Genomic DNA, 22602 nt, shown 5'->3' with positions numbered 1-22602 from the left:
TTTTAATAATTCAAATATCTAATTTTTTAAATCAAAAATTTTCTCAAGATAAATAAAAAACAGCTGAGCAGTCGCTCCTTAGAGGCATATATAATTTATAAAAATATATATATATGGAGGTTTTTTTTATTAGAAAGAGAATAGTAAATTTTTATGTTGTTGATGTGATATTAAGATAATAATATATTAAGAATTATAAAAAAAATTATTTATTCAAATACCCTAACGCGTATTGTTGTGTCATGCACGCAAGTTCCTTATCAAATCAAAGCGCACTGAGAAATTAATCAAAGCTTCGATAATTTGTTGGTTAAACCCAACAATTCCAGGTCATCTCCAATTTCCATGCCTTCCAAGTCTTCTTCCAAGTCTTCAAGTAATGGCTAAGTAGGCCCTCGTTTCCCGGTAAAAATGTTAAGACTTTCCTGCAATGCATGGACTTACGGAGCCCACGTTGTTGCGAACCAGTCGCGAGAAGGGTAGAATTAGGGTAGGATAAGGTAAATTTTGAAGAGAAATATGGGGTACGGCAACGACTTCGCTGTCGTGGCCGCTCTGCTGACCTGTCGCCGTCTTCCCTCGCTTTGCGGTAGGCGTACGCTCGATGACCCCTCGAAATCGTACTGCGTAGCGGCGGTTGATGCCAGCTGGGACACATCGTTTAATTTCGTGAGGAGGTGAGTTCACCGGATTTGTTATGTTGACCCGGATAGTCCACCCCTGGTACAAACACGCCGAGAGACGATGGATGGATTTGTTGGAGAAATAAAATTGTTAAATTTGGGGAAGTATTTGTCTTCTTGAAGAGGAGAAAGCGGACAGAAACAGAGTGAGGGGACGAGAAAGAGGACCGAGCGAGCAGCGAGCGACGAGTAGTGAAGAAGAGAGAAAGATGGAGAGCAACATCGTCGAGATTTCTACTGACGAGGAGACGGGTTCGCGGGAGGATGGTAGGTTTAATTCCATCACGCGATTCAATCAGATTGCGCCGACGACGACGACGCGGGTGAGGATTATTTTGTCCAATTTGTTGTTGCTTTTTTTTTGTATTTTACACGGTTACTATTTGTCGATGTATCTGTTCTTGTTTTATGGAGTCCTGTTCGTTGTCAATTCTTCAATTGGGCACTTCTCTGTTCGCGTTGTCTAGCTTGGATTGGTTAGGTTTAGTTCTTACAACCCCCTTTTCAATCGTTTACTGAAAATCGAGACTTTATAATTGTCTGGTAGGGAATTCTTGCAGGTTTTGCTACAATTGCTCGGTTGGGAAAGCTGTTTAACTAATTTGCTTTCTTTGATTATATTATCTTGCACGAAGTCAATGGGTTAAGTTTATGTTAACTTATTCATGGATTGGTGAAAGAAAATCAACTGTTTTTCCTTTGCAAGGAAATCTTCAGAAAAATCGTGTATTTATTTCAAAATGATTTGTTCTACATTTCTTGTGAAACTAATTTTGCAGCAATTTTGAAGGTTGATGCAGCTCAATTGAACTATAGATCGAGAACGGTCGGTAGCTTCGCCGGCAGGCTCGCCACCGTCCTCTTCTTTACCCACCTCCTCGCCGCCGTTATCCTCATCATCTACTTAGCTGCCCGCGGCCTCCCCTCCCGGCATCCGTCCTTCCACCAGGCCTACTGGTTCCCGCCTCTGCTCACTTCCGCCGCCGCCTCCCTCCCGTTCGCCGTCCTATGGCTGCTAATCGCGCTTCGCCACCCTACTAAAGCCCTCCGCGCCGCCCTCTGGCTCGCCCCCATCCTCTCATGCGGAGTCGCCGTGCTCCTCCTCGCCGACGAGAACGGCTATAGCCTGGCCGTGGCCGTGCTCTTCCTCGTCCTCGCTCTCGTGCTCTCTCTCTACTGCTGCTGGATCACCCGCCGGCTTCACCACGCCGAGGAGGTACTCTCCGCGGCCGGAGCCGCCGTCCGGCCAACTCTCGCTCTGGCGAAGTACCTGGGGCTCGCGCTACTTGCCGGAGTACTCTACTTCTTTTTCTGGACGCTGGGCGCCGGCGGCGCCGCGGCCTCCGCCTCGCGGTTCGTCCCGCTCTACGCGGTACTGCTGCTGCTGAACCTGGCATGGACGATGCAGGCCCTCAGGTACACTGTCCACGTGGCGGTCGCGCGGACAGCCTACGCGCGGCTCGCGTCAGGGGCAGAGGCGCAGCCCACGGCCGCCATCTTCGACACCGCCGCCGCGAGGCTCGTTCTCGGGGAGGTGCTATACGGCGCGGCCGTGGTACCGGCCGCCGCGTTGGCGCGGGGAGCGTCCCAGACTATGGGGCAGGTGGTGCGCGACTCCGACGAGTTCCTGTTCTCGTGCACCATCTGCTTCGAGGGAGTGGCGGAGCGGATGGTGGCGCTGGGCAACCGCTGGGGGTTGGTGTACGTAGGGGCGCAGGGGAAGGGACTCGGCCGGTCGTCGGTGGAAGTGTGGGAGCTGTTCGCGAAGCAGGGAATGGAGAGGCTGATCGAACTTGATCTGACGGGGGCATTCTGCTTCCTCTGCGGCGTGGCCAGCGGCAGCGTGGTCGCCGTGGCGGCGGGGGCGTGGGTGCTGGTGTCGCACAGGGGCCATGTCGCGGACGCCACGGCCTATGCCTTCTTCGTTGGCTATTTCATGGTAACTAACTACATGGCAAAACAACGTCTACGTACATATCCCTTGTTATGTTGGATAGGATCGGTCATAGGTTCTATATAATTGACCATGTGTAAATTTTGTGGAAACAGACACGGATCGCCATGGCTTGGCCTCAGGCGTGCGTCGCGGCGTACCACGTCGTCTTCGCGGAGAACCCGGCGAACAACGAGATGGGATCTTGCTTACGCCAGCGACTGACGCAGCTAAACTCCATCTCCACGCGTTAAATTTCCTGGCCAAAAGAACAAAAAGAAAAAAAAAGCAATATCCAAGAAATACAACTTTCCAAATTGGAATTTAGGTGTACATGTGAAATGTTAGCGTAAATGACGATGCGAAACATGCGTTGTTAAAGAAGGATGCCAATAATTAGCCCAGTAAAATGTGGCGGTAAGTGATAGAGTGTTTTTCTAAAAAAAATTAGGCTTCAAAATTCATTCAGCGCATGTGTTGGAAGTCATCTCGTTTTTTAAATTTATTTGAGATCGGACTGTCTATGTAGAATTAATTGAATTGTAATATTTGAATACTGGTTAAAAAAACAATGGATAAAGTTATGGGAGACATGTAAACCCGATTCGGATTGTAACTTAGATAGGGTTGTTAAATCTCTATGTCCAATGATGTAAAATATTATAATAAAAGATGTTGTTATACTATCTTGTCTTAATTTAGTTGACCAAATGAAGACTTAAGCTATCCTGAGTATCATAAAGAGTATTAGTTGTCAGGTCAAGAAAGAGATTTCAACGTTGGTCCTCCGACGTTCAAGTCAGTAATTGATTTTGAAAGAGGAATCGTGAAAGAAATTATAGCAATAAGCATGTAAAAATATATAGTGTGGCGGACCTTCGTTTGTGGATTAAGATCCTTTTTTATAATGTCATTGTTGCATCTGCATGAGTCCCCACGAGCTTAGCTGAGTTGGTAAATACCTTGTTGATTGTCATATAAGGTCTTAAGATCGAATCTTGGGGTTGGTGGAACGTAAATCCCTGCAACCCGTGTAAACGCACCCCACCTGCCACTTACCTTCTCAGTCATTGTGATTTACTTCCTCCATGTTGGTCCTTGGGCGGACTGACGGAGGCGCTGGAGACGAATGTATTCGCCTTTTGCCATCATTGTGTCTACACAAATTACGAAACATTTTCAAAAAAGGGCATACCATAAAATGACCCTGACACCTTTCTTAAAATAAACCAATAAATTTTTATGATTTGACATGTTGGAAGTTTTGAAAATACGATTTGCCTATAGAATATCATCTGTCCTTCATGGCACAAAAGGCCAAAAAAGCATAATAGTTTGTTGGTTTCCAGGACCCGCAATAAACTACTTTAACCAACTGATTGAAATATTGATATAGTCAGATCGACTGTGACTCCGGAGGAGTACTCGGTTAATGTTTATGAGTGCAGTCGACGACTCGACTTTCACTTAGCTTCTTTATTTGAACTGTATGTAACTAGGTGTCTAGTCCAGCCGATCGAACCATACATCCGATCTGCTGGAGCATTTGGTCGGGATAAATGATACTTGGCTTCATACTTCATCATTGATTATGAAATCATACTTTGAGGCCAGATTGACCGAAGGGCTGGATCAGGCGAGCCCTTGGCTTAACACTTAATTTGCACACAGGATTGGAACTCACGGTTCAACCGGCCTCGAGGTCCTATCGGACATTCTCTTGTCCCAAATAATATTGACCACCATTTGACTTTGACTCTCACATTAGCCGACCTCCTAGACTTTGATCCATCACAAATAGGGCTGTAAACGAGCTGAGTCGAGCTTTGGGATGTTTAAGCTTGTTTGATAAGGTAACAAAGCTGAGCTTAAAATGAACCAAGCTTTTGAAATGAGTATTTAAGCTTGACTTGGTTTATTTTTTATGAGCTTGAGCTTGTTTGAAGCTTGGCTTGAGCTTGGTTCATTTAGATGTTATCAAACTATCAATTCAAGCTTGGCTTGAGCTTGATTCGAGCTTGGCTTGAGCTTGGTTCGAGCTGGTTCGATCTTGGTTCATTTAGATATTATCAAGCTTTCAATTCAAGCTTGCTTGATTGTTTGAAACTTTTAGTTGTTTGATTAGTTATTAAGCTTGATAATTTAAATTTATTTTATTATTTATTTAGCATATTGAAAAAAATTTTATTAATAAATATGGTTCGTGAACATTGTTCATGAATATTGTTCATGAACATTGTTCACGAACGTTAACGAGCTGAACACATATGTGCTAAACTTGTTTATTTAACTTAACGAGCTGTTCAAGCTTGTTTATTTAATTATCTTATGTATATTAAATGAATATAAACAAGTTCTAACTAAACTGAACATCAAACTTGTTCATAAACACTTGATTCATTTATAACACTAATCTCAAATAGATCTACCTTAAACACCCTATCATTAGATATTCCATAATCCATACCAATGCCTGACGCGGTCGCTCAGAATTGCAAATGTACCAAAGAAACAAGTGTATATATATACTCTCTTCCAGTATGAGAGAGGCAAAGAACTTTGAGGATGTCTCTTTGCTGGGGAGTGTTGAGATCGTATTTGACATGAAGCAAATAAGCTCTTATGCTCTTACACTTTATGTTATGTTTACTTGAGCGTGCGGAAAGTAAATTTCACATCATTAATTTTTTTTAAAAGGAAAAGAAACACTTTTAAAAAGAAAAAGAAACACTATCTATCAGTGGATGATTTTAAGTTAAAATTGATCATCTCGAAATTACGACGGAAAAAAATAATGCATGTACCAATTTTATTCTTAAAATTACACAATATATCAAAAAAAATAATGACACATGTACTTTTTTAACTCACAAAATTACACCATATACTTAAAAAATGACGCATATACTATTTTTCAATTATAAAAATTACACCACATGTATCTATCTTCCACAATCAAGATAAATAAATATAAAAAGAAAGAGATTTCTTTCCTTTTTTATTCTCTTCCCATGCCTTTAAGTTTATTTCATCCATCCATCATCCACTCCTTAGAATAAACAGAGCATTAAACTCTCAGGATGTCCTTGTGCTTGGGAGTGTTGAGACCTAAGAGTATGCTTTGTTCAAGTTATCATATATAACCTTTCTTATATGATTACTTGGTAATCATATAACCAAAACTATGGAGAATAAAACATAACCTAATATTATTTGATTCAATTTAGATAATACAACAAAAATTTATTTGTTTAAAGGCTTTAATATATAACCTAGTGTAACATTTTATCATATTATCCTCGGTAGGAAAATGTAATAAAACTTATTATTTTAATTTCTAAAAATTAAAATATCAAAATATATAATAATAATAATATTATTATTAACCGTAATATATATATATATATAAATAAAATTGAATACTATTTTTTTTTGTTTTTAAAATTTGTTTACATAATTTTATTTGGTCTTTAGATTAAGTTTATTTAGTTTATCCAAAGTATAATTAGGAGTTGATTGATTTAATCTACTATAGCTTTGATTAAAATATTAAAGTTAAAAGAAACACACACACTTCTTCCTCTCATTAGGGATGACAATTTCACCGGAATCCGATGGAGGATCCGACATCCAACCCGAATGGAGGAGGGTATGGAGGGACCATCAACACCTGACCCGAATATCCGATTAAATAATATATATACATATATTAAAAAAAATTTCTTTTTCCAAAATCAACTTACTATTTTTGTTGATATTAAGAAGAGACTATATAGATGTTTAATCTATTTATTTAATTATATATATATATATATATTAATAGGTTGTTAATTTTAATATATTTTTGTTAAATGATAATAGTTGGATAGAAAGAAGAAAAATTATAACGATAGAAGATATCCGATCTTTTAATGGGTATGAGTATACCCATCGAAGATCCTATACTCAATGGATATGGAGACGGAGGATATAGAATCCGATCCGAATCCGACCCATCGCCATCCCTACCTCTCATCCCCGCTACGCCGACAGCCGCCCCTGCCCACCTTCCGCCAATCGCCGACATCTGCCTATCGACTGTCGCCCGTTGCCCGTTGCCCGTTGCCCGTCGACTGTCGCCCACCACCCACCCTCCTATCCGATGATTTGCTATCACCTCCAGAGATGTCTGTCCCTGTCCACCAACTACAACCCGTCGCTCGTAGACCACCGACGATCTACTACCTCCGGCAATGCTGGCTGCTGCCCACCAACAGCCACCCATCTCCTGATGTCGCCGCCTGTTGCAGCCTCCGCATCATCGAGTTCGATGACTGCAAGGATAATTTTGAAAAAAAATTCCGCTTAACCTTAAAAATAGAGAAAAACCAAAGCAACTCAAGGTATTATGATTCCGGAGTTAATACCCCAATTGTTGATTTTTGATGAGGTTTCAGAATTGAGAAAAACTTTGGAATTGAAAAAAACTTAAACCAAATATGGCATCGTGGATAACTGTAGACGGATAACTAACGTTATCCACGATTACCTGAATCAAATATGCCCTATGTGTATTTGACATGAAACAAATAAGCTCTTACGCTCTTGCACTTAAAGCTCAAATTTCTGAAAGAAACACGCAAACAGATTACTTGTCAATCCATTTATCATTATCTGTTTGTCGATCTCAATAAAACACTATGCAAGATCGTATCATAAATAATGTTCAAATAAAAAATATTTTTAAAAATTAATTAACATTTCCTTCTTTTTTATGCCCTCTCTGATTCTTTTATACATTCCACTCTAATAGACTTTGCAATCCACGTTTTCAGAATAAACTTCTACGGAGCTACCCGAATAGACTTGACAGCATTTTGTTCGAAAATGTTTCGACGATAACAAGGAACTTAGACCATCTCCAACCACAAAACTCATTTTGGTGCCACTTCAACACCAATTTGATGTCACTTCAGCATCAAATAATTTTTCAACTTCAATCAATACACATCATTTCCTACCCTAAAAGAAATATTCCTTAAAATATTCTATTTTTGCATCTTATAATTTATTATTCAACATACATATTAATTTATTAAATATTTTAATTACGATAATAATTACTATTAAAATTAATAATTTTATGATACATAATAACTAATTTTTATTATATTAATTTATAATATTTAAGAATATTTTAAATATAAATTTAATATTATAATATATTATATTTTTAAAAAAAAAAAAAGGCACTTGCACCATTTTGGTGCAAGTGAACAGTGCAGCAGCATCTTGGTGTTGCACTGTTCACTTACACCAAAATAGTACACATTTTAGTGTTCCGTTGGAGAATATTTGGGATTCTTTTTACATTAAAATGATGTAAAAGAGTATGCGTTGGAGTTGGTCTTACAATCCAGTGTGTCCCCACCCTCCACATCTGGAGCACATGATGTTGCCAACACCTCCACAAGCTACATCCAAAATAATGTGCATCAGAGAAGTGAATAAATGATCCAAAAGTTGGCAGATGAAGATAAAATGGCAACTAAGCAATTTATTCCACATTTTTTTTTGTATTACGGACTGGTGTTATAAACACAATTACACAAATATATACTGATACATTGTGAGGACTGGTGTTATAAACACAATTACACAAATATATACTGATACATTGTGAGGAATGAAAAGAAATGAACACAACGAAAAGAACAAACCTGAAAATTTTATACTGGAAATTATAGATCTAGTATAGTCACAAACTAAATTCAAAAGAGAAAATACAGGGCCCGATTGAGAAGTTTTCAATATGGTCTCTACAAGATGAATTATTATAATGTCTAGCAGTAGATAAATGTCTAATAAATATTAGAAGAAATTTTATTGACTAATAGTGCATTTGATTGATCTGAATAATTATTCCTGACTTTTCACAGAAATTGTATTTTTATGCTTGGTTACAAGATAAAATTTAGATCACAGTTCCCATGGGATTGTGATTCCCTAGTCATCCTTCATTGAAAATATATGCTCCTCTATCTCATTCTCTAAAAAATATCTATTTTTACTCTATTCAGTTCTAAAAAAAATGCATATTTTTGAAGAGAATATATATTTTGAACAACGCAAGTCAGGCAGGCTGACAGACCAGACCAAGCAGGTGGCTGGCAGACTGGACTGAATAGGTCATAAGGGATAAACAATATAGTAAAAGGATTCAACGATAACTTCAAAGCAATCAATTTATTGTTTATAGCTCTATTCCGCTAACACGAGTTGGCGGACTGAGTAGGCCTTAAGGGATTAACAACTTATAATCAGTTTAAAGGATTAAGAGATTAAAACTTCTAAGCAACCAGTGTACTGTTTATAGTTTTATTTGACTAATGAGTATAGTTCCAGTCTCCATAAGGATGACAACTCATTTACTAACTTATAAGGAAAGGGGAAGACATCCCCGTCAAAATATGAAGTCTTTCCCAAAGGAAAAATGTCATAAGCACGATCTGTCCATCCTTTGTAGCAAGCAAGTTAGGATGGCCCAAACTGGGACAGTTGAGTGGAAAGGATGAATCAAATGGAACGAACAGGTTGGGCAACCCAAGTAGATAAGGCGAACCAAGCAGCATACATTTGTCACTCGGGCAAGTTGATGACTTGGACGGACTAGCCGACTAGGCAGTTGGGACAGATCAGGTGAACCGAACAGATCGAGCAAGTGAGCCATGAGGATTGAGTCAGACAAGGCCTGACAAGTCGGGCCAACAAACCAGACAAAACAGACCACATAGAACATGTATACTTAGCCATACAGGGAATCTAGGACTTTTGGAGTTTGACTATATTAATGATTCCTACAAATCAAACCCAGGGATACCGCATGTCCATTCCATTTGATTAATCAAACTAAAGAGTACCTATTCAAATTATATTCCTAATCTATTTGATTCCCAGAAACAATTGTTCTTTTCCTTGTTTGTTCAGTTCCTTGAAGCAAGGAGTGCACCATAAGAGCAATAATTGTTTTTGGGGAACTTGTTCAGTATGACAGTACTTTAGACAACACTGAAGTGCCAACTATAAAATACATATAAGGAAAACAATGTAAATTCATAAAGACAAGTCATGCAAGAAATACAATAATTATGCAAGAAATTAACATTACCCAGGCACCTAGCTTTCACAATGATTCCTTGGCTCTCTAGGATTGAGTCGACATATAAACTAGAACCTTCACATGTAGCACATAACACTGCGCCTTTCACTTCACAATCAGTGCAAGGTGGGTGATTACCTATTTCCTTCTTATCCATCGTCAAACCAACAGGCATCTCTATATTCTCCTCTGGATAAGACTTGTCATAGCAGAACAAGGATTCAAGATTGCTTCTACACTTCTGTAAATCATGAATTGAACTTGACTTGACCTGTATCACAAAAATAAATGAATTGAGAACCAATTACTCCAAAAATATCAGATCGCAAGGTAAGTATACCCTCAAATTAGCCGGATAAGAAGTCCCTTAATGAATCTTCTTGTAAAAACCAATGGAAAAATTAGAATCATCATAACATGTTAGCCAAGTTATTTCTCTTCACAATGTATGTATATATATATAAAACTTTTGAATCCAATTACATAGCTGTAATGAGTTACTTAAGAAGATAATATTTGACAAAAGTAGGTAGTGTAAAATTCACATGAATAATCACCACTCAAAAGAAGGAATTACTTATACAGAAAAATGCATATTTCTTAGGTTTAAATGTTTAAATCAGATTCCTGTAACAATAATAAATGGAGATGAGCACTAAGAACTCTTGCCGTTCTTTATTTCTTCCATGCAAACAATATAAGCACTCCAGATGTGACTGAGATTCAAGCAAGACAAACGTTTTATGGTGGTTATCAAAACCAATGATTCATTTGTAGAATAATTGAACAGGGGTGGACCAAACAGAACTTTCTACATCTGGGTTGTGAATGAGAAGGAACTCTTTGTCCAACATGATATCAATAGCCAAATTGACAGATGCACAGCTGGTATTTACAAATACTAACATGGTTTGGTGATGTTCGTGACTAAATAAACATTCACACACTACAAAGTAGTACATCAACTAGATTAACCAGAGAGTTATGTTTTCAGTTATTCTTTCTACATTTTACACTATTGTCCCTTGGTCCATTTGTCTTCTTTTATCTTATGGTTTACTAGTGAAGACATTCAAACAATAGAGTGAAGACATTCAAACAATAGGTCAATGATTAAAAGAGAATATGGAAAATAACACTGCCTTTGATAAAAAATTAAGATCTCCGTTATTAAAAACAGGATAGCTGAAGCTGAATCATCAATGATATGTGAGGTGCCTGAATTCCATGTGTGCATGGCAATGAGCACAGACCATATATAAATAGAAAATGCCCACAAGTCCATCATCATCGATGGAACTGCAACCAGGGCACAATGCCAAACAAGTATTTGAAGAAGGTACTGATCAATAACTGGTTGGCATATTCCTAACAGGAAACAACACCAGAAATCAATTCTATGTCACTCCTAGAAACAGGGTATGTGTAGTAGCATGACTTTGTAACTTGAAGTGTTGTTAGGTTGACATTAGTGATTCACACACAATGGCTATAAGGGAAGTTAACTCCTAGTTTATAAAAAAACTTCTTCCATCGGAGGATAATGATTCCTATGTGAGTTCTGTGAGAATAATTCAGTGTGCTACTTTAAATATCTCATAGAAAATAAGCTGGTTGAATTTATTGGACTGCAGTCAGCAGGTTACCCACTTCTACGTACACTTCTCTTGGACAAGCTGCGACAAGGTCTCATTTTCTTCCAACTGAGGGCAACATTCTAAAGCAAGTAAACGTGAATAGTTCAACTTAAATCCTTTTCACCAAAAAGAACGTCAACAAATGTTTGCTTTTTCTGAGGCTATAGAATGGATTGATAGTTCATGAATCCACACTGTGCGGGTTAGGATTCCAGAAACAATTCACGGTAAAAAAAAGTTGGGAGACATTGAGAACATTAATCAAATTTTGGCGCCAACCAGATCAAGTTAAAACACAAAAAAAATAGTAGTCGATACAATTGGTCTTTGCAGCATCAGTCCTTATAGAGAGACGACTTGTAAATTTTACCAAGTATAGGTGCTCAACCGATCAAATTTTCTAACCAATGCAAAACAAATAATAATGAGAAAATAAACAATAATAAAAGAAGTTGGTCCGCAGCTAACTTAACAAAGCAGCCCTTAGCCATTGGGTTTCCAGTTTTCTATAAGCAAACAGTAATAAAATTTAGAGACAGCATGATCTCATCTAATCAAACATAATTTGCTCTGGTTCTCGATCAACCATGTTCAGTTCTCAAACACTCATAAACTACTGTTTCTTGGGTGGATCTTGATTTTTATTTCAAAAACCGTAAGTTTAAGACAAATAATCCAGATCAACAGAGCTCCCTCCTACAAAGAGGAATCTGCATATTACTTCTTAATTAAATTAAACAAAAAAGCGTCAAAAAGAAAATAACGAAAAAAAGGTTGGAAACCACGAACCCGAGCTAACTTGCGACGCAGAATGTCGTGATGGGGATTCGCTCAAAGAGGACGAAATTTCCCGGAGAACTTGCACCCTTTGTTCCGAACTAAGAGCGCCCGCGCACCGCAGCATCGCATCGAGTGGCAACACGGTGAGATCGAAGAGGGCTTTGCGGAGAATAAGATCGCCATGAAATTTCTCCCCTTCCGCTTGAACATTAACAAGAAAGAAAGTGACGGCCTCGGCGTATCGAGCGGGCCGGCGCAACAAGATCAACACTTCGGCCTTGTTACTCTCCGAGATAATGGTTAAGGATGAACTTATAAATGCATTTTTAAAAATAAATTAAAAAGTTGATATTTTATTATTTTTTTAAAAAAGTGATCTTTTTAGACGCTTTAAATAAAAATGATAGATTATTTTTTAAGTCGCAAAATATAAGTTAATTATTAATTAATTTTATTTAAAAACATTTTAATATAAATTAAAAATTAATTCATTGTCTTTCATCCTTATTATCTTTTGCTCAATATTAGAAAAATCATAAACAGATGTTTTAATTTCACATTTATGGATAAGCGTTTAATTCAAATTATTTAATTTTACTGAAGATAAAAATAAAAACATTTTCCTTAATTTCGAAAATTTTCCATATGGACCAGTCAACCTGGATCGGGTCAAGCCAAACATGCACCGCGGAGCACCAGAAATTCCGGCTCCTTCTATAAAATGGCAAAGTGGATGCCGCCTTCCAAATCGACTAAACTAGGGTTCTGAGAGGGAGCTTCTGGTTTCATAGGTCCTACCTTTCTCTGCTGTATCCTTCTTTTCTTCGCCAACTTCTCGATCGAACGTTCTCAATTTTTCTGACGTTTCTTTTTCTGAATCAAAGTTTTTCTCTTCTCTCTTCAATTTCGTTGCAATGCCTTGTTTTAGCTCCTACGCGTATTCCTTTTTGGGATCTTCTGTGTTTATGTTGCGTATGTGATTCCTTAATGCATTGTCCTTATCTCCTACGGTTCTTTGTTGCATGAGTTGTTAATCACGAGTATTTTTTTTTTCTTTTGGATTTCATGCATGATCTTGGATGATGAAAAGAATCATTCGGATTCCCATTGATTTCCAGGACCGTTTTAAATTTGTCGTTTATATATGTGGTTGCAATCTGATTTATATATTTCGTAAAATGCTTTTGTTAGTCTGTGATGAGGGATTAATATCTGCTACTTTTGATGGCAAATGACAATGGCCATCTGATGATTTTTAGTCCACCAAGATCTCTGAGACTTTCTAAGGCCTCGTAGGTTTTTCCTAATGATAATTTAGCATCATTTCTTCTTTGCCATTACTTCATATCATCTAGTTAAAGATGTTCTCATTTTACTTCAAAAAGGATTAAGGATTAATGATATATTTATGTGGCATATATCATAAAATACGAGAGGAAAGCATAACATATATTCTCCCTGCTTCAGATGGATTCATAAAGGACAGAATGAGAGGAAAGCAGTTGAAACAAATTATCTGCCAGAATACGAACAACTGTTCATAAGGATTTGTAAAATTAATTATAATTTTAATTTCCAGCAGAATATTGTGATCCTTTTTTTTTACTAAATAATGACAATTCAATGCAACTGTGTCCTCCTACCGAGTAAGCTTTGATGTGTGTAATCATAGATTCTGCATTCTGTCTCTTTAAATTTCTTGTTCAAGATTTAAATGCTAATATTAACAGTTTGTCTATGACTCTATGATCTCTTTTTTAATTTCAAAGTGCCCAATTTCAAATACAATTTTGTACAAGAGGACTGGAGTCTTATAGCTTGAGGAATTGAAAGGTGCCCTCCCTCCCGTAAGGCTACAAATATTGATGACAGTTGCAGAATCATCAAATACATCACGATCAAAGAAAAATATGATTCAGAATATCATTTCAGGTTTCATTGAGCCTCAGCTTGTCAAGCATGACGAGGGTTCCATAGTGTTCAATGATGTCAGGGAGCTTACCTGACATAATGAAGATATGGTGGATAGTTCATGTCTGAGTTCCTTGTGGTATTGCTGATTGCCTCAGATGCTATGGTGTAGAGAACCTTGGAAATTAGAGTGCATGCAACTAAGCATCTTTTATACATAGTGCCAGATGTGCATGGCTGAGTTCATTGTGGAATTGATGACTGCATCAGACGCTACGGAGTGGAGAACCTTGGAAATTAGAGAATATGCACCAAAGCATCATATATATACATAGAGCCAGAAGTTCATGTTTGAGATTCATTGTGGAATTGCTGATTGCCTCAGATGCTATGGCGTGGAGAACCTTGGAGATTAGAGAGCACGCACTGATACAATGGAGAGCATTGAAATAGGTTAAACTGTGCGATAGGGCAATAAAGATCATAGCACTGATAATTAACAACAGAAGAAGAAGAAGAAGAATCCAATGTTATGGTAATTTTCCTAATGCAGTACATAGATATGTATATACTTTTTTCTTTCTGAAAATATGTAATGCTTTGAACAAAAACGAGTATAGTTCTTGAGTGGGGCCGGACTGGTTACCTCCCGGTTCGAAAAAGTACTTGGATTACCAAATATATCAAGGTTGTTACTGTGGTGTGGCTGTTCCTTTTCATCAACAACAAGAATTGGGATGTTTCAGACATTAAAACTTCATAGAAAATGATAGTTTTGGTCATGGCTTTATACTATCATTCTATGCCAGTCGGCATGGGTAAATCTGTCATTTGCTGCTGACAGAAGTGAAGCAGAGGTACGCCAGCACTGCACTGAAATGAATGCTTTCCGGCCACGACCCGACTCTGAATGAAACTTCGCATTTAGTACCACACACTGGTTGTTCTTTGCTCCTTATTCAAAATTAAATATACCTCTCTCTATTTTTCCAGCTTCCTGTGCCTTATGCAGATAATTGCCTTGGATTAGAGAGGATGGACCAATGGGACCTGGCAATTTTGTTACACTTCCAATTGTATGGAGGTGTAGCCGGCTTTGGATGGTGATTATTCTTGGATTATATGTGTACCCTACTGTCACATTTCAAAGGCATTGCAAGGGACTCGTTTGCTTTTTCTACTGCTTCAGTTTTGTAATCCTTGTTAGATCATGGCACTGGTACACTAATACAATGTATTTCTTCTCATGTAATACCAGAACTCGTACAACAGCTTCTGAAGAAGTGAGATGCTTTATCAATTTTACTGGTTGAAGTTTATTGATTTAACTCATGGAAGGATGATCCATTACTGAAATTAAACTATTAATATTTAATAAAAGCTAACTAAATTTTTTTACTGTGATCGGGTGATCAAAGTTTCGATTGTGTTTAGCAGCAGCAGGGATTTTGGGGTGATAGTGCAGGTTGATTTGTAGAGTTTCCTATGCTAATGATGTGCCAGGGTGATTACTTCTCTATTTTCAGTCAAATTTGGCTATTTTATCTAGGAAACCCTCGGCATTTATGTTGATTTTTTTCTCAACTACTTCTGTATCTTTCACTAGTACATAGTTCTCTTGAATTATTATTGCAGGCTAGTTCTCTTGAATTATTATTGCAGACCACTAAAGACCATGACGTCCTAGCCATATATGTCTTTGACATCCGTTGCTATATAAATTTAAGATGAGAAAAGGGGTCCCTGAATAATGGCTCCAGTACCTCTCCTAGCCAAGCCCATAATCTTGCATGGTATCATTAACCTACAGGTCTTTAACTGATTGCTTAGGAGGCCTTTGGATACTATTTCAGCTCACTATGTTCTTTCATGAAATGTTACCATATCTACGTGTACCCTTTAAGAGCCTCAGAGTATTTGAGTTGTGTGCAAAATAGCAATGTTCTTGTTTTTTGTTCTTATCATTTTTCTTCCAGTTCGTCACGCCACAGGAATCTGAAAAGATGAAAATAGATTTAATTTACAGTGGGTCACTCACTGTCAACAGGGAAGCCAAAGAGCTATTTCATGTTTCCCATCTCCATAATGCTGTGATAAATTTGAAAGGGGTAGGCAAAGACAGCTGTGTTCAATTGGAAGCAATGGAGTTTTCCAAACGTGGAGCCTCTTGACAGTAAAATATCATCAAAAATAAAATAAAATCAAAACCTTGTGTAATTGCAGGAGCTTGAGAGGGGCCCCAAAGCATGTCTCTTTCTCTTCGCATAATTGATGACACGGTGCAGGTAATTATTTCTCAAATGAGCCTTATCATGCAGCAATTTACCGTATTGTTTTGGATCCAAACATTGCTTCCAGTAATTCTTTTAGCAATTTTTTTTTTTTTTGTATTTTCCACTTGACTCTGGCCTGTTTGGTGATTGTTCTAACTTCAAAAGTATTGTATTTTAATAGACACAAGGCTCGCAGCATCGGACTTTGGATCCATAAAGAAAGCAGATTGTGGACTCGTCAGTCACTCATCTCATGGATTCAAAATTTGAAAGGGTGGAGAGATGTATGTCCTCTTATAGAGTGGAGGGAGAGTGATCATCTGTGTGACTGTGTGTGGGTGAAAGGTACTTTTTTTCTCCCTCTTTTGGTTGGTTGTGTAATTGTATTATATGGTCTCTAGTCTCTACCGACAAAGAACAGCAAGGAGATAGATAATAAAGGGACGAGAAAAGAGGCAAAGGAGGTAGCTGCTGCCTGTCCCTCCCTATTTTTAAGTCCCTCCTTAATCCACAAGGAACTTAGTATTCAATTCACCACCTCACTCTTCTTCCTTTTTGTTTCTTGTTCTTAGTTTTGGCGAGTTGAGCAGTTTGGAATGGACACCAGCAAGAGTTCTTCCACTGCTGCATCTTCTTCGTTGGGAGACCTCGTTCCTGGCTCATTCATGGTCATTTTTCTTTTCTCATTTGCTGTTCCTTAGAAACGCAAAGCAAGCTTCTTTCTCAGTGTTAGTTTCTCTTGTGTTGGGCTTGTAGCGGAAAATTGTGACAGGAGAAAAATGCTTTCTGCGAATTACCACTTTCTTCGATATACATCAATGAATTGTTTTAGTAGAATTGTCGACTTGAATGTCGCTCGATATTTCCATTTAGCTCATCTTCAAGCGCAGGTTGCAAGATATGTTTGTAAGAAAGCCATTTGAGTTCTGTTTCAAGAATCGTCACTTCTCCAATGAGCTTGTTTCCCTTCAATTCATAAAGGTCCCAGTAATTTTTTTTCTTCTTCTTGTTTTTCTTTGCATATTTCAGTATCCCTATCGACCGAAAAGCAGCTGCATGCAGAAAAATTTATTTCATCTCAAGAAACGAATCTTTAAAACTCTGAGAGGTGCCAGCTTTTGCTTTGTGAACTGCCCTCTTGATTCTTGTTTTCACCTGCTGAAAAATTCATGCCATTGTAATTAATTATTTTATATAGCTCACTTGGTTGTTCTTCATTCTTGTTTTCCAATTTTAACTTTTTCATCTTCTGAAAATTCGTGCCATTGTAATCATACAGCTCACTTGATTATGTGCCATGCTCACAGGAAGAGGAAGAAGAATGGCTATCCATATATGTGGAGGACTGCTTCTCGAGCGCCACATCCTACAACAACTTCAACCTTCTTCCAACCTCACCGCCGTCACAAACCCCCAATCCTTCCTCCAAACCGCTGCTCCCGCTTGCAGCGACGGCTTCAACCAAGAGCAGAACCCGAAAGAGGAGGAGAATTTCCCCAGCAGATCACACAAATCTGTCCCTCAGCATGACCTCAGACCCACCCCTACTGCACCAGGCCCACTGGCTTGCAGACAGCGAGCTCCTCATCCTCCCCAAGCAGAAGGAACAACAGCCAGAAGAGGAAGAAGAGCAAGAAGAAGAAGAAGAGGTGAAGGCAGCTCCAAGAGAAGCACTGAAAGGAGGAGGAGGAGAAGGGCAGGCAAGGAGGTGCAGTCATTGTCTGTCACAGAAGACCCCGCAGTGGAGGGCAGGGCCACTGGGGCCCAAGACGCTGTGCAATGCATGTGGAGTGAGGTTCAAGTCAGGGAGGCTGCTCCCTGAGTACAGGCCAGCCAAGAGTCCTACTTTTGTGAGCTGCAAGCACTCCAACTCACACAAGAAGGTGATGATGATGAGGATGGCCTTGATGATGCCTTCCAATTCCAACTCAACCTAGTTGCTCCTCATATATATGCAGACCTATATATACATATATTTTGCAAAGAGTCCTACTTTTGTGAGCAAGACGAAGAAGAAGTTACGCAGATATGTTGTATGTAAACTAGTATATATTTTGCACATCTAGCAAATAGGCTTCTGTTTGTGGACTTAAAAAGCGCTTTCAAGCCACAGAAAGCAGTGCTGAATATCTGATGCCTTCAAATTCTTAATGAACAAGGATGGTTTTGTTTGCCTGTACACCAAGGTGGAGCTTCAGCTTAGTGCTCACGCAATGTGATGCGAACATGCTACAATCTTTGACATCTGCTGGCTTTCAAGTAAGAACTGTGTATCTTTCATGTCTACTTTGATCCAAAGTCATGAGGATGGTTGGTTTATCTATTTACTAAAGAAATATTATAATCGAATTTATTGTTTTTTTTAAAAAATTGCAGACATTGATTCCATTGGTTTCCATTGTAAGAACGTCAGCAAGGCAACCATAGAAGAACTATCTTTTCAAATTCAAATTTTTTATTTGAATTGAATTAAAACATATACATAAAACATGTTTGGCCCACGCCACATAATCAACACAATTATTGATTATGAGAACATCCACTAAAATCCATATCAGGCGCAAAAGAGCATCTACATAACCAAAAGGAAAGATTTATTCAGATTAATCTGCAGGCCAAAGAGCTACAAAGATGAGATGAGAAAACAGCGCCCATAAGCAACATTTAACCAAAGAGGTCCTTGCAAAAGAAATACGCAGCAGAAAATACACACTATTAAGAGCAGAGAAAACAGGTCTATTGCCTCTAATACTATGAAACTTAACCCCCCAATAAACTACCTAAGGGACAGCTTAGAAAACAAACTCCATATCAAATATTAAGATGGAATAAGATAAACTACAGCTTTTCTACAATGCAGTGGCCGACATAGACCTAAAGCATACACGCCCACCGCCTGGTGCCCCAGTTTTTTGATCAAGTCTTAACACCATAGTTGAAGGTGCGGGAGGTTTGGCAGATTAACTTAGTACCCATTAGCTATACCGTTAGCCACAGCACGCTTCTCAGTCACTGGTTTAGCATCCTTTGGAGCAACGCCAGCTACAACAGGCATACCATTTTTTTCTGATAAAGTGAATTCTGCAAGTGCATTTTGTGAAGATTCTTTCTTCAAAATTGAAACTACTTCCAAGGGCTTCTGCAGCACAGGCTTCCCATTGGCCGAGTCCTTATCTTTTTCGTCAAAAATGACTGGTTTTCCATCCACAACCTGAAATGAAAATAACACGGATGGGTATAAGAAAAAGAAGGATAACAATCCAACATGGAGATGAAAATTCCCACACAGGCACTTGATATGAGTTTCAGAAAGGAAATTTATGAAACTGAGTCATCGAACTATTAATTCACTGCAAACGTGCATGAGTTGCTAAATTATTATCAGCATAAACCAGTTTATGTATAAATGCATTGCATATCATAAGTATAAAAAACATGGCCATGCCTTCTGTAACTGCTGTTGCTTTGGTCTCTTTTCTAGCATCACCTTCTGTCGGGTCTCATAAAAAACAAAATCATCAAGAATTGATGTCTTGCTCACATGTTCCGTGAAGAGCTTGAGTAGTTGAAGTCCTTGTTCGAGCTTCACCTAAGGGAAAAAAACAAGTTGATAAAAAATGATACTTCACAGCTGTCGGGTACATCCTTACCTCCTGAGTTGATAAAAAATGGTACTTTTCCTTACCTCCTGAGTGTCCCTACTGTTTGTCACTGGTTTGTTGTCATTGTTTTCCAAAGTAATGTGCTTTAGAATGCTATTGGGTACATCCTTTACAATATGCCACTTAACAGGGAAACACCCTATCCACTTGTCCTGCTGCCAATAATCTAATGTTTTGCTGAAATCAACCGGACCAACCATCTCCGCCACACCTACAAACTGTCCACTTGTGTTGACCTATAATGCAAAAATATACTCAATTCACTCAGGAACACCACGAATAATAAAGTGTAACATAAAATTAATTCTTACAGAGAACAATAAAAACACTGGGCATTCATTTATCTTCTCCTTAGATTCCTGATAAGCACCATCAAGCTTCTTGTTCCCATGGGGAGTGCTAGACCAAACATTGTACTTGACACTCTTGTGAATATCATCCTCACTGTAAGATTTTATAATAAAAAACTTGGCATCTGAATACATTACAGAGAAATCCAGCTTGTTGTATTGATCTTTATCAGGAACTTCAGAAGAGTCCTGGGCATTTGTAGGAAGACTTTGTCCCCTGGCTGCAACAGAAAAGTTAGGCCCAAATCCCTTCTGATTTCTGAAATGACCTGCCCTCGGTCCTTTATTAAGCTCACTTAGTCCTTCTAAGTTCTCATTACCATAGCCACTGAAACCATTGACCTGGCATCTATGCTTATACTTGTTATCCATGGACATTACCCATCTTCCATTCATGCTAGAGTCATAGATATTTGAACGGAAATTCTGATTACCTCTGAATCCATTAGCATTCTGGCCATACATTCTATTATTAGAATACATCTTGTTCACTATCCCAGGTGCTGATGATCTTGGAGCATGCATTCCCTGGCAAAATCATATTCATAAGATATTATAACTAAACAACAAATAGAAAATCACAAGTGCCAAATAGAATCAAATCTGAATTTTAGTATGCTTCAGCTTAACATGATGATTGACAAGTAGACCTAAAGTAATAGTTCAGTGAAATATTTGGTTTGCTGCAAGCTAGATTATGATTACCAAGATGAAGTTATAACAGAATGTAAGCATGCGCATGCCACATTTTCTTACATATATGGCCCTACTCAGTTTCATCAAAAACAACAAATATATCAGTTAACAGACAAGATACTAATTTGCATAATACATACTGTAAGATGAGGAAGGTGATGGAGATTCTGATTTCTTGTGGATGTAGTATTTCCAATATGAGAAATCATTGAAGAACCATTGTTAGTGGAAGTTGGTCTCTGTGGCCCATCAGGAAACATGGAACTGTCATACCATGAAATAGGCGACCACATGCCATCATAACCAAATCTTGGATCCTGGTAGCCTGAAGATGGATTTGCACCAGGTAAGGTGCCTTTACCAAACGAGCCCATGCCATTTGATGGTGCATACTGTTGGTTTGGTTTTGCTTTTGTTATTCCATTGTTGGTATTTGCGCTTGCTTTAGCAGTTCCATTAGAATTAGCTTTCGTTGTATCTACTGGAATAGGAGGAAGATCAATGGCAGTAGCTGTAGAAACATCTCCTTTCAAATTAGGATTTTGGCTTGGTGTGTATGGTGCACTGGTGGGTGTTAGTGGCTGGTAATATGTAGCAGGGAACTGGTAATGTTGGGGTGTGTATAGTTGATTATTGTGCCCCATAGTTGGAGCTGGGGAACCAGGAGAAGGATACGGACTATATGGAGCATAACCATACCCGTGATGGTACATATCCCCATAAACTCCCTGCCAATGACCAGAAATGATATCAAAACATGAACATAACAAAAACACAAAGCACAAATGTAACACATGCAAATAATGTATTTAATTAGAATTTAAAAATTAATTGATCAAACAGTTGATAAGCAGATCTAGGATACTGAAAAATGCACAATTAATACTGAAAAATAGAATGGAGAGTAGACAACAACTTACAAGTGGTGGTAACTCCACTCCATCAGGGTTAACATATCTAGGATAATCCTCCCACTCTGTCATTGAACCATCATAACCTGAATTGTTGACAAACATTATGTCACTCCTCAAGAAACACAATGGTCCTAAGAAAACTAAAGATTCTTGTAATCAAAGCAAGCAGCCTGAAATAATTACATTGATAGTTGCTAATAAAAAGCATCAAACAAGTTTAAAAAACATGGATCCAATTAATTTGGCTAAAAACTAAAACATAAAAATGATAAAGATTGATTAGGCTTCTAAGGTCATCCATTGTATTCACATCTAACCTCCATAGTACAAAGATGAATTGTATCCATTTGGTAAGTAACACATGCTCGCATCCATATGGTCTTGAAGTAAAGGAGTCAGAGATCGCTCATATGCTGGGATAGGAGCAATTGGTTCCCTGCCATTGACTACACCATACTGAACTCCTGAAGTCTTCATAGAAACAAATAAAGTCAATTGATAATTAGTCTATTCAAATAAAATCCTAATTCACATTATTCTCCCTTCAAAAGAAAAAGACAGAAAAAACACCAATAATAATTTAGCTAACAAACTAAAAAAAAGTACCTTTGTAACTTCCGAAGCG

The 22602-nt window shown here is 38.2% G+C and overlaps 3 protein-coding genes, 1 long non-coding RNA gene and 2 other non-coding genes across 11 annotated transcripts in view; 4 read left to right on the top strand and 2 right to left on the bottom strand.

Annotated features, from left to right (window-relative positions):
• Positions 1 to 749: 749 nt before the first annotated feature.
• LOC122016530 lies at positions 750 to 3313 on the top strand. Its single transcript, XM_042573860.1, has 3 exons — positions 750 to 1006; positions 1474 to 2622; positions 2733 to 3313. The coding sequence occupies exons 1-3, from the start codon at positions 893 to 895 to the stop codon at positions 2868 to 2870; spliced, it is 1401 nt and encodes a 466-aa protein (XP_042429794.1). The 5' UTR covers positions 750 to 892; the 3' UTR covers positions 2871 to 3313.
• A 3076-nt stretch (positions 3314 to 6389) lies between these two features.
• On the bottom strand, positions 6390 to 12461 carry LOC122014294. Of its 2 annotated transcripts, XR_006120633.1 has the most exons (4): positions 12181 to 12461; positions 9764 to 10025; positions 8009 to 8069; positions 6390 to 6929 (listed from the first exon to the last, which is right to left on the bottom strand). It is a non-coding gene; the product is annotated as an uncharacterized LOC122014294 (long non-coding RNA). The 2 variants fall into 2 exon arrangements; XR_006120632.1 differs by lacking the exon at positions 6390 to 6929 and having other exon boundaries at positions 7378 to 8069.
• A 783-nt stretch (positions 12462 to 13244) lies between these two features.
• On the top strand, positions 13245 to 13291 carry LOC122018331. The gene has a single exon (XR_006121744.1). It is a non-coding gene; the product is annotated as a small nucleolar RNA R12 (small nucleolar RNA).
• A 69-nt stretch (positions 13292 to 13360) lies between these two features.
• Positions 13361 to 13451, top strand: LOC122018202. Its single transcript, XR_006121633.1, has one exon. It is a non-coding gene; the product is annotated as a small nucleolar RNA SNORD24 (small nucleolar RNA).
• A 3150-nt stretch (positions 13452 to 16601) lies between these two features.
• On the top strand, positions 16602 to 18536 carry LOC122016807 (GATA transcription factor 12-like). 4 transcript variants are annotated; one of them, XM_042574208.1, is made up of 4 exons: positions 16627 to 16819; positions 16928 to 17023; positions 17246 to 17336; positions 17663 to 18373. In XM_042574208.1, exons 3-4 carry the CDS (start codon positions 17256 to 17258, stop codon positions 18290 to 18292), a joined length of 711 nt encoding a protein of 236 aa, XP_042430142.1. In that variant the 5' UTR covers positions 16627 to 16819; positions 16928 to 17023; positions 17246 to 17255; the 3' UTR covers positions 18293 to 18373. The 4 variants fall into 4 exon arrangements, with proteins under 4 accessions (XP_042430144.1, XP_042430142.1, XP_042430143.1 ...); XM_042574210.1 differs by lacking the exon at positions 17246 to 17336 and having other exon boundaries at positions 16602 to 16819; positions 17663 to 18536; XM_042574207.1 differs by lacking the exon at positions 16627 to 16819 and having other exon boundaries at positions 16834 to 17023.
• A 396-nt stretch (positions 18537 to 18932) lies between these two features.
• Positions 18933 to 22602, bottom strand: part of LOC122016685 (YTH domain-containing protein ECT4-like) — a 5351-nt gene continuing 1681 nt past the window's right edge. The window contains exons 1-8 of one of the 2 annotated variants that reach the window (XM_042574065.1): positions 22584 to 22596; positions 22295 to 22448; positions 21984 to 22060; positions 21204 to 21791; positions 20329 to 20895; positions 20041 to 20253; positions 19801 to 19944; positions 18933 to 19566 (exon numbers count right to left, since the gene is read on the bottom strand). In XM_042574065.1, coding sequence (XP_042429999.1) covers positions 19321 to 19566; positions 19801 to 19944; positions 20041 to 20253; positions 20329 to 20895; positions 21204 to 21791; positions 21984 to 22060; positions 22295 to 22352 — 1893 coding nt within the window. In that variant the 5' untranslated portion in view covers positions 22353 to 22448; positions 22584 to 22596 and the 3' untranslated portion in view covers positions 18933 to 19320. Of the gene's footprint in view, positions 19567 to 19800; positions 19945 to 20040; positions 20254 to 20328; positions 20896 to 21203; positions 21792 to 21983; positions 22061 to 22294; positions 22449 to 22583; positions 22597 to 22602 lie in introns of those variants that run through there. The other variant, XM_042574066.1, reaches the window with a different exon arrangement.

This window comes from Zingiber officinale, chromosome 8B, assembly GCF_018446385.1.
Source record: "Zingiber officinale cultivar Zhangliang chromosome 8B, Zo_v1.1, whole genome shotgun sequence".
NCBI lineage: Eukaryota > Viridiplantae > Streptophyta > Magnoliopsida > Zingiberales > Zingiberaceae > Zingiber > Zingiber officinale.
The sequence above is the reverse complement of the archived record's forward strand: the minus strand, read 5'-3'. Positions and strand labels throughout refer to the sequence as shown.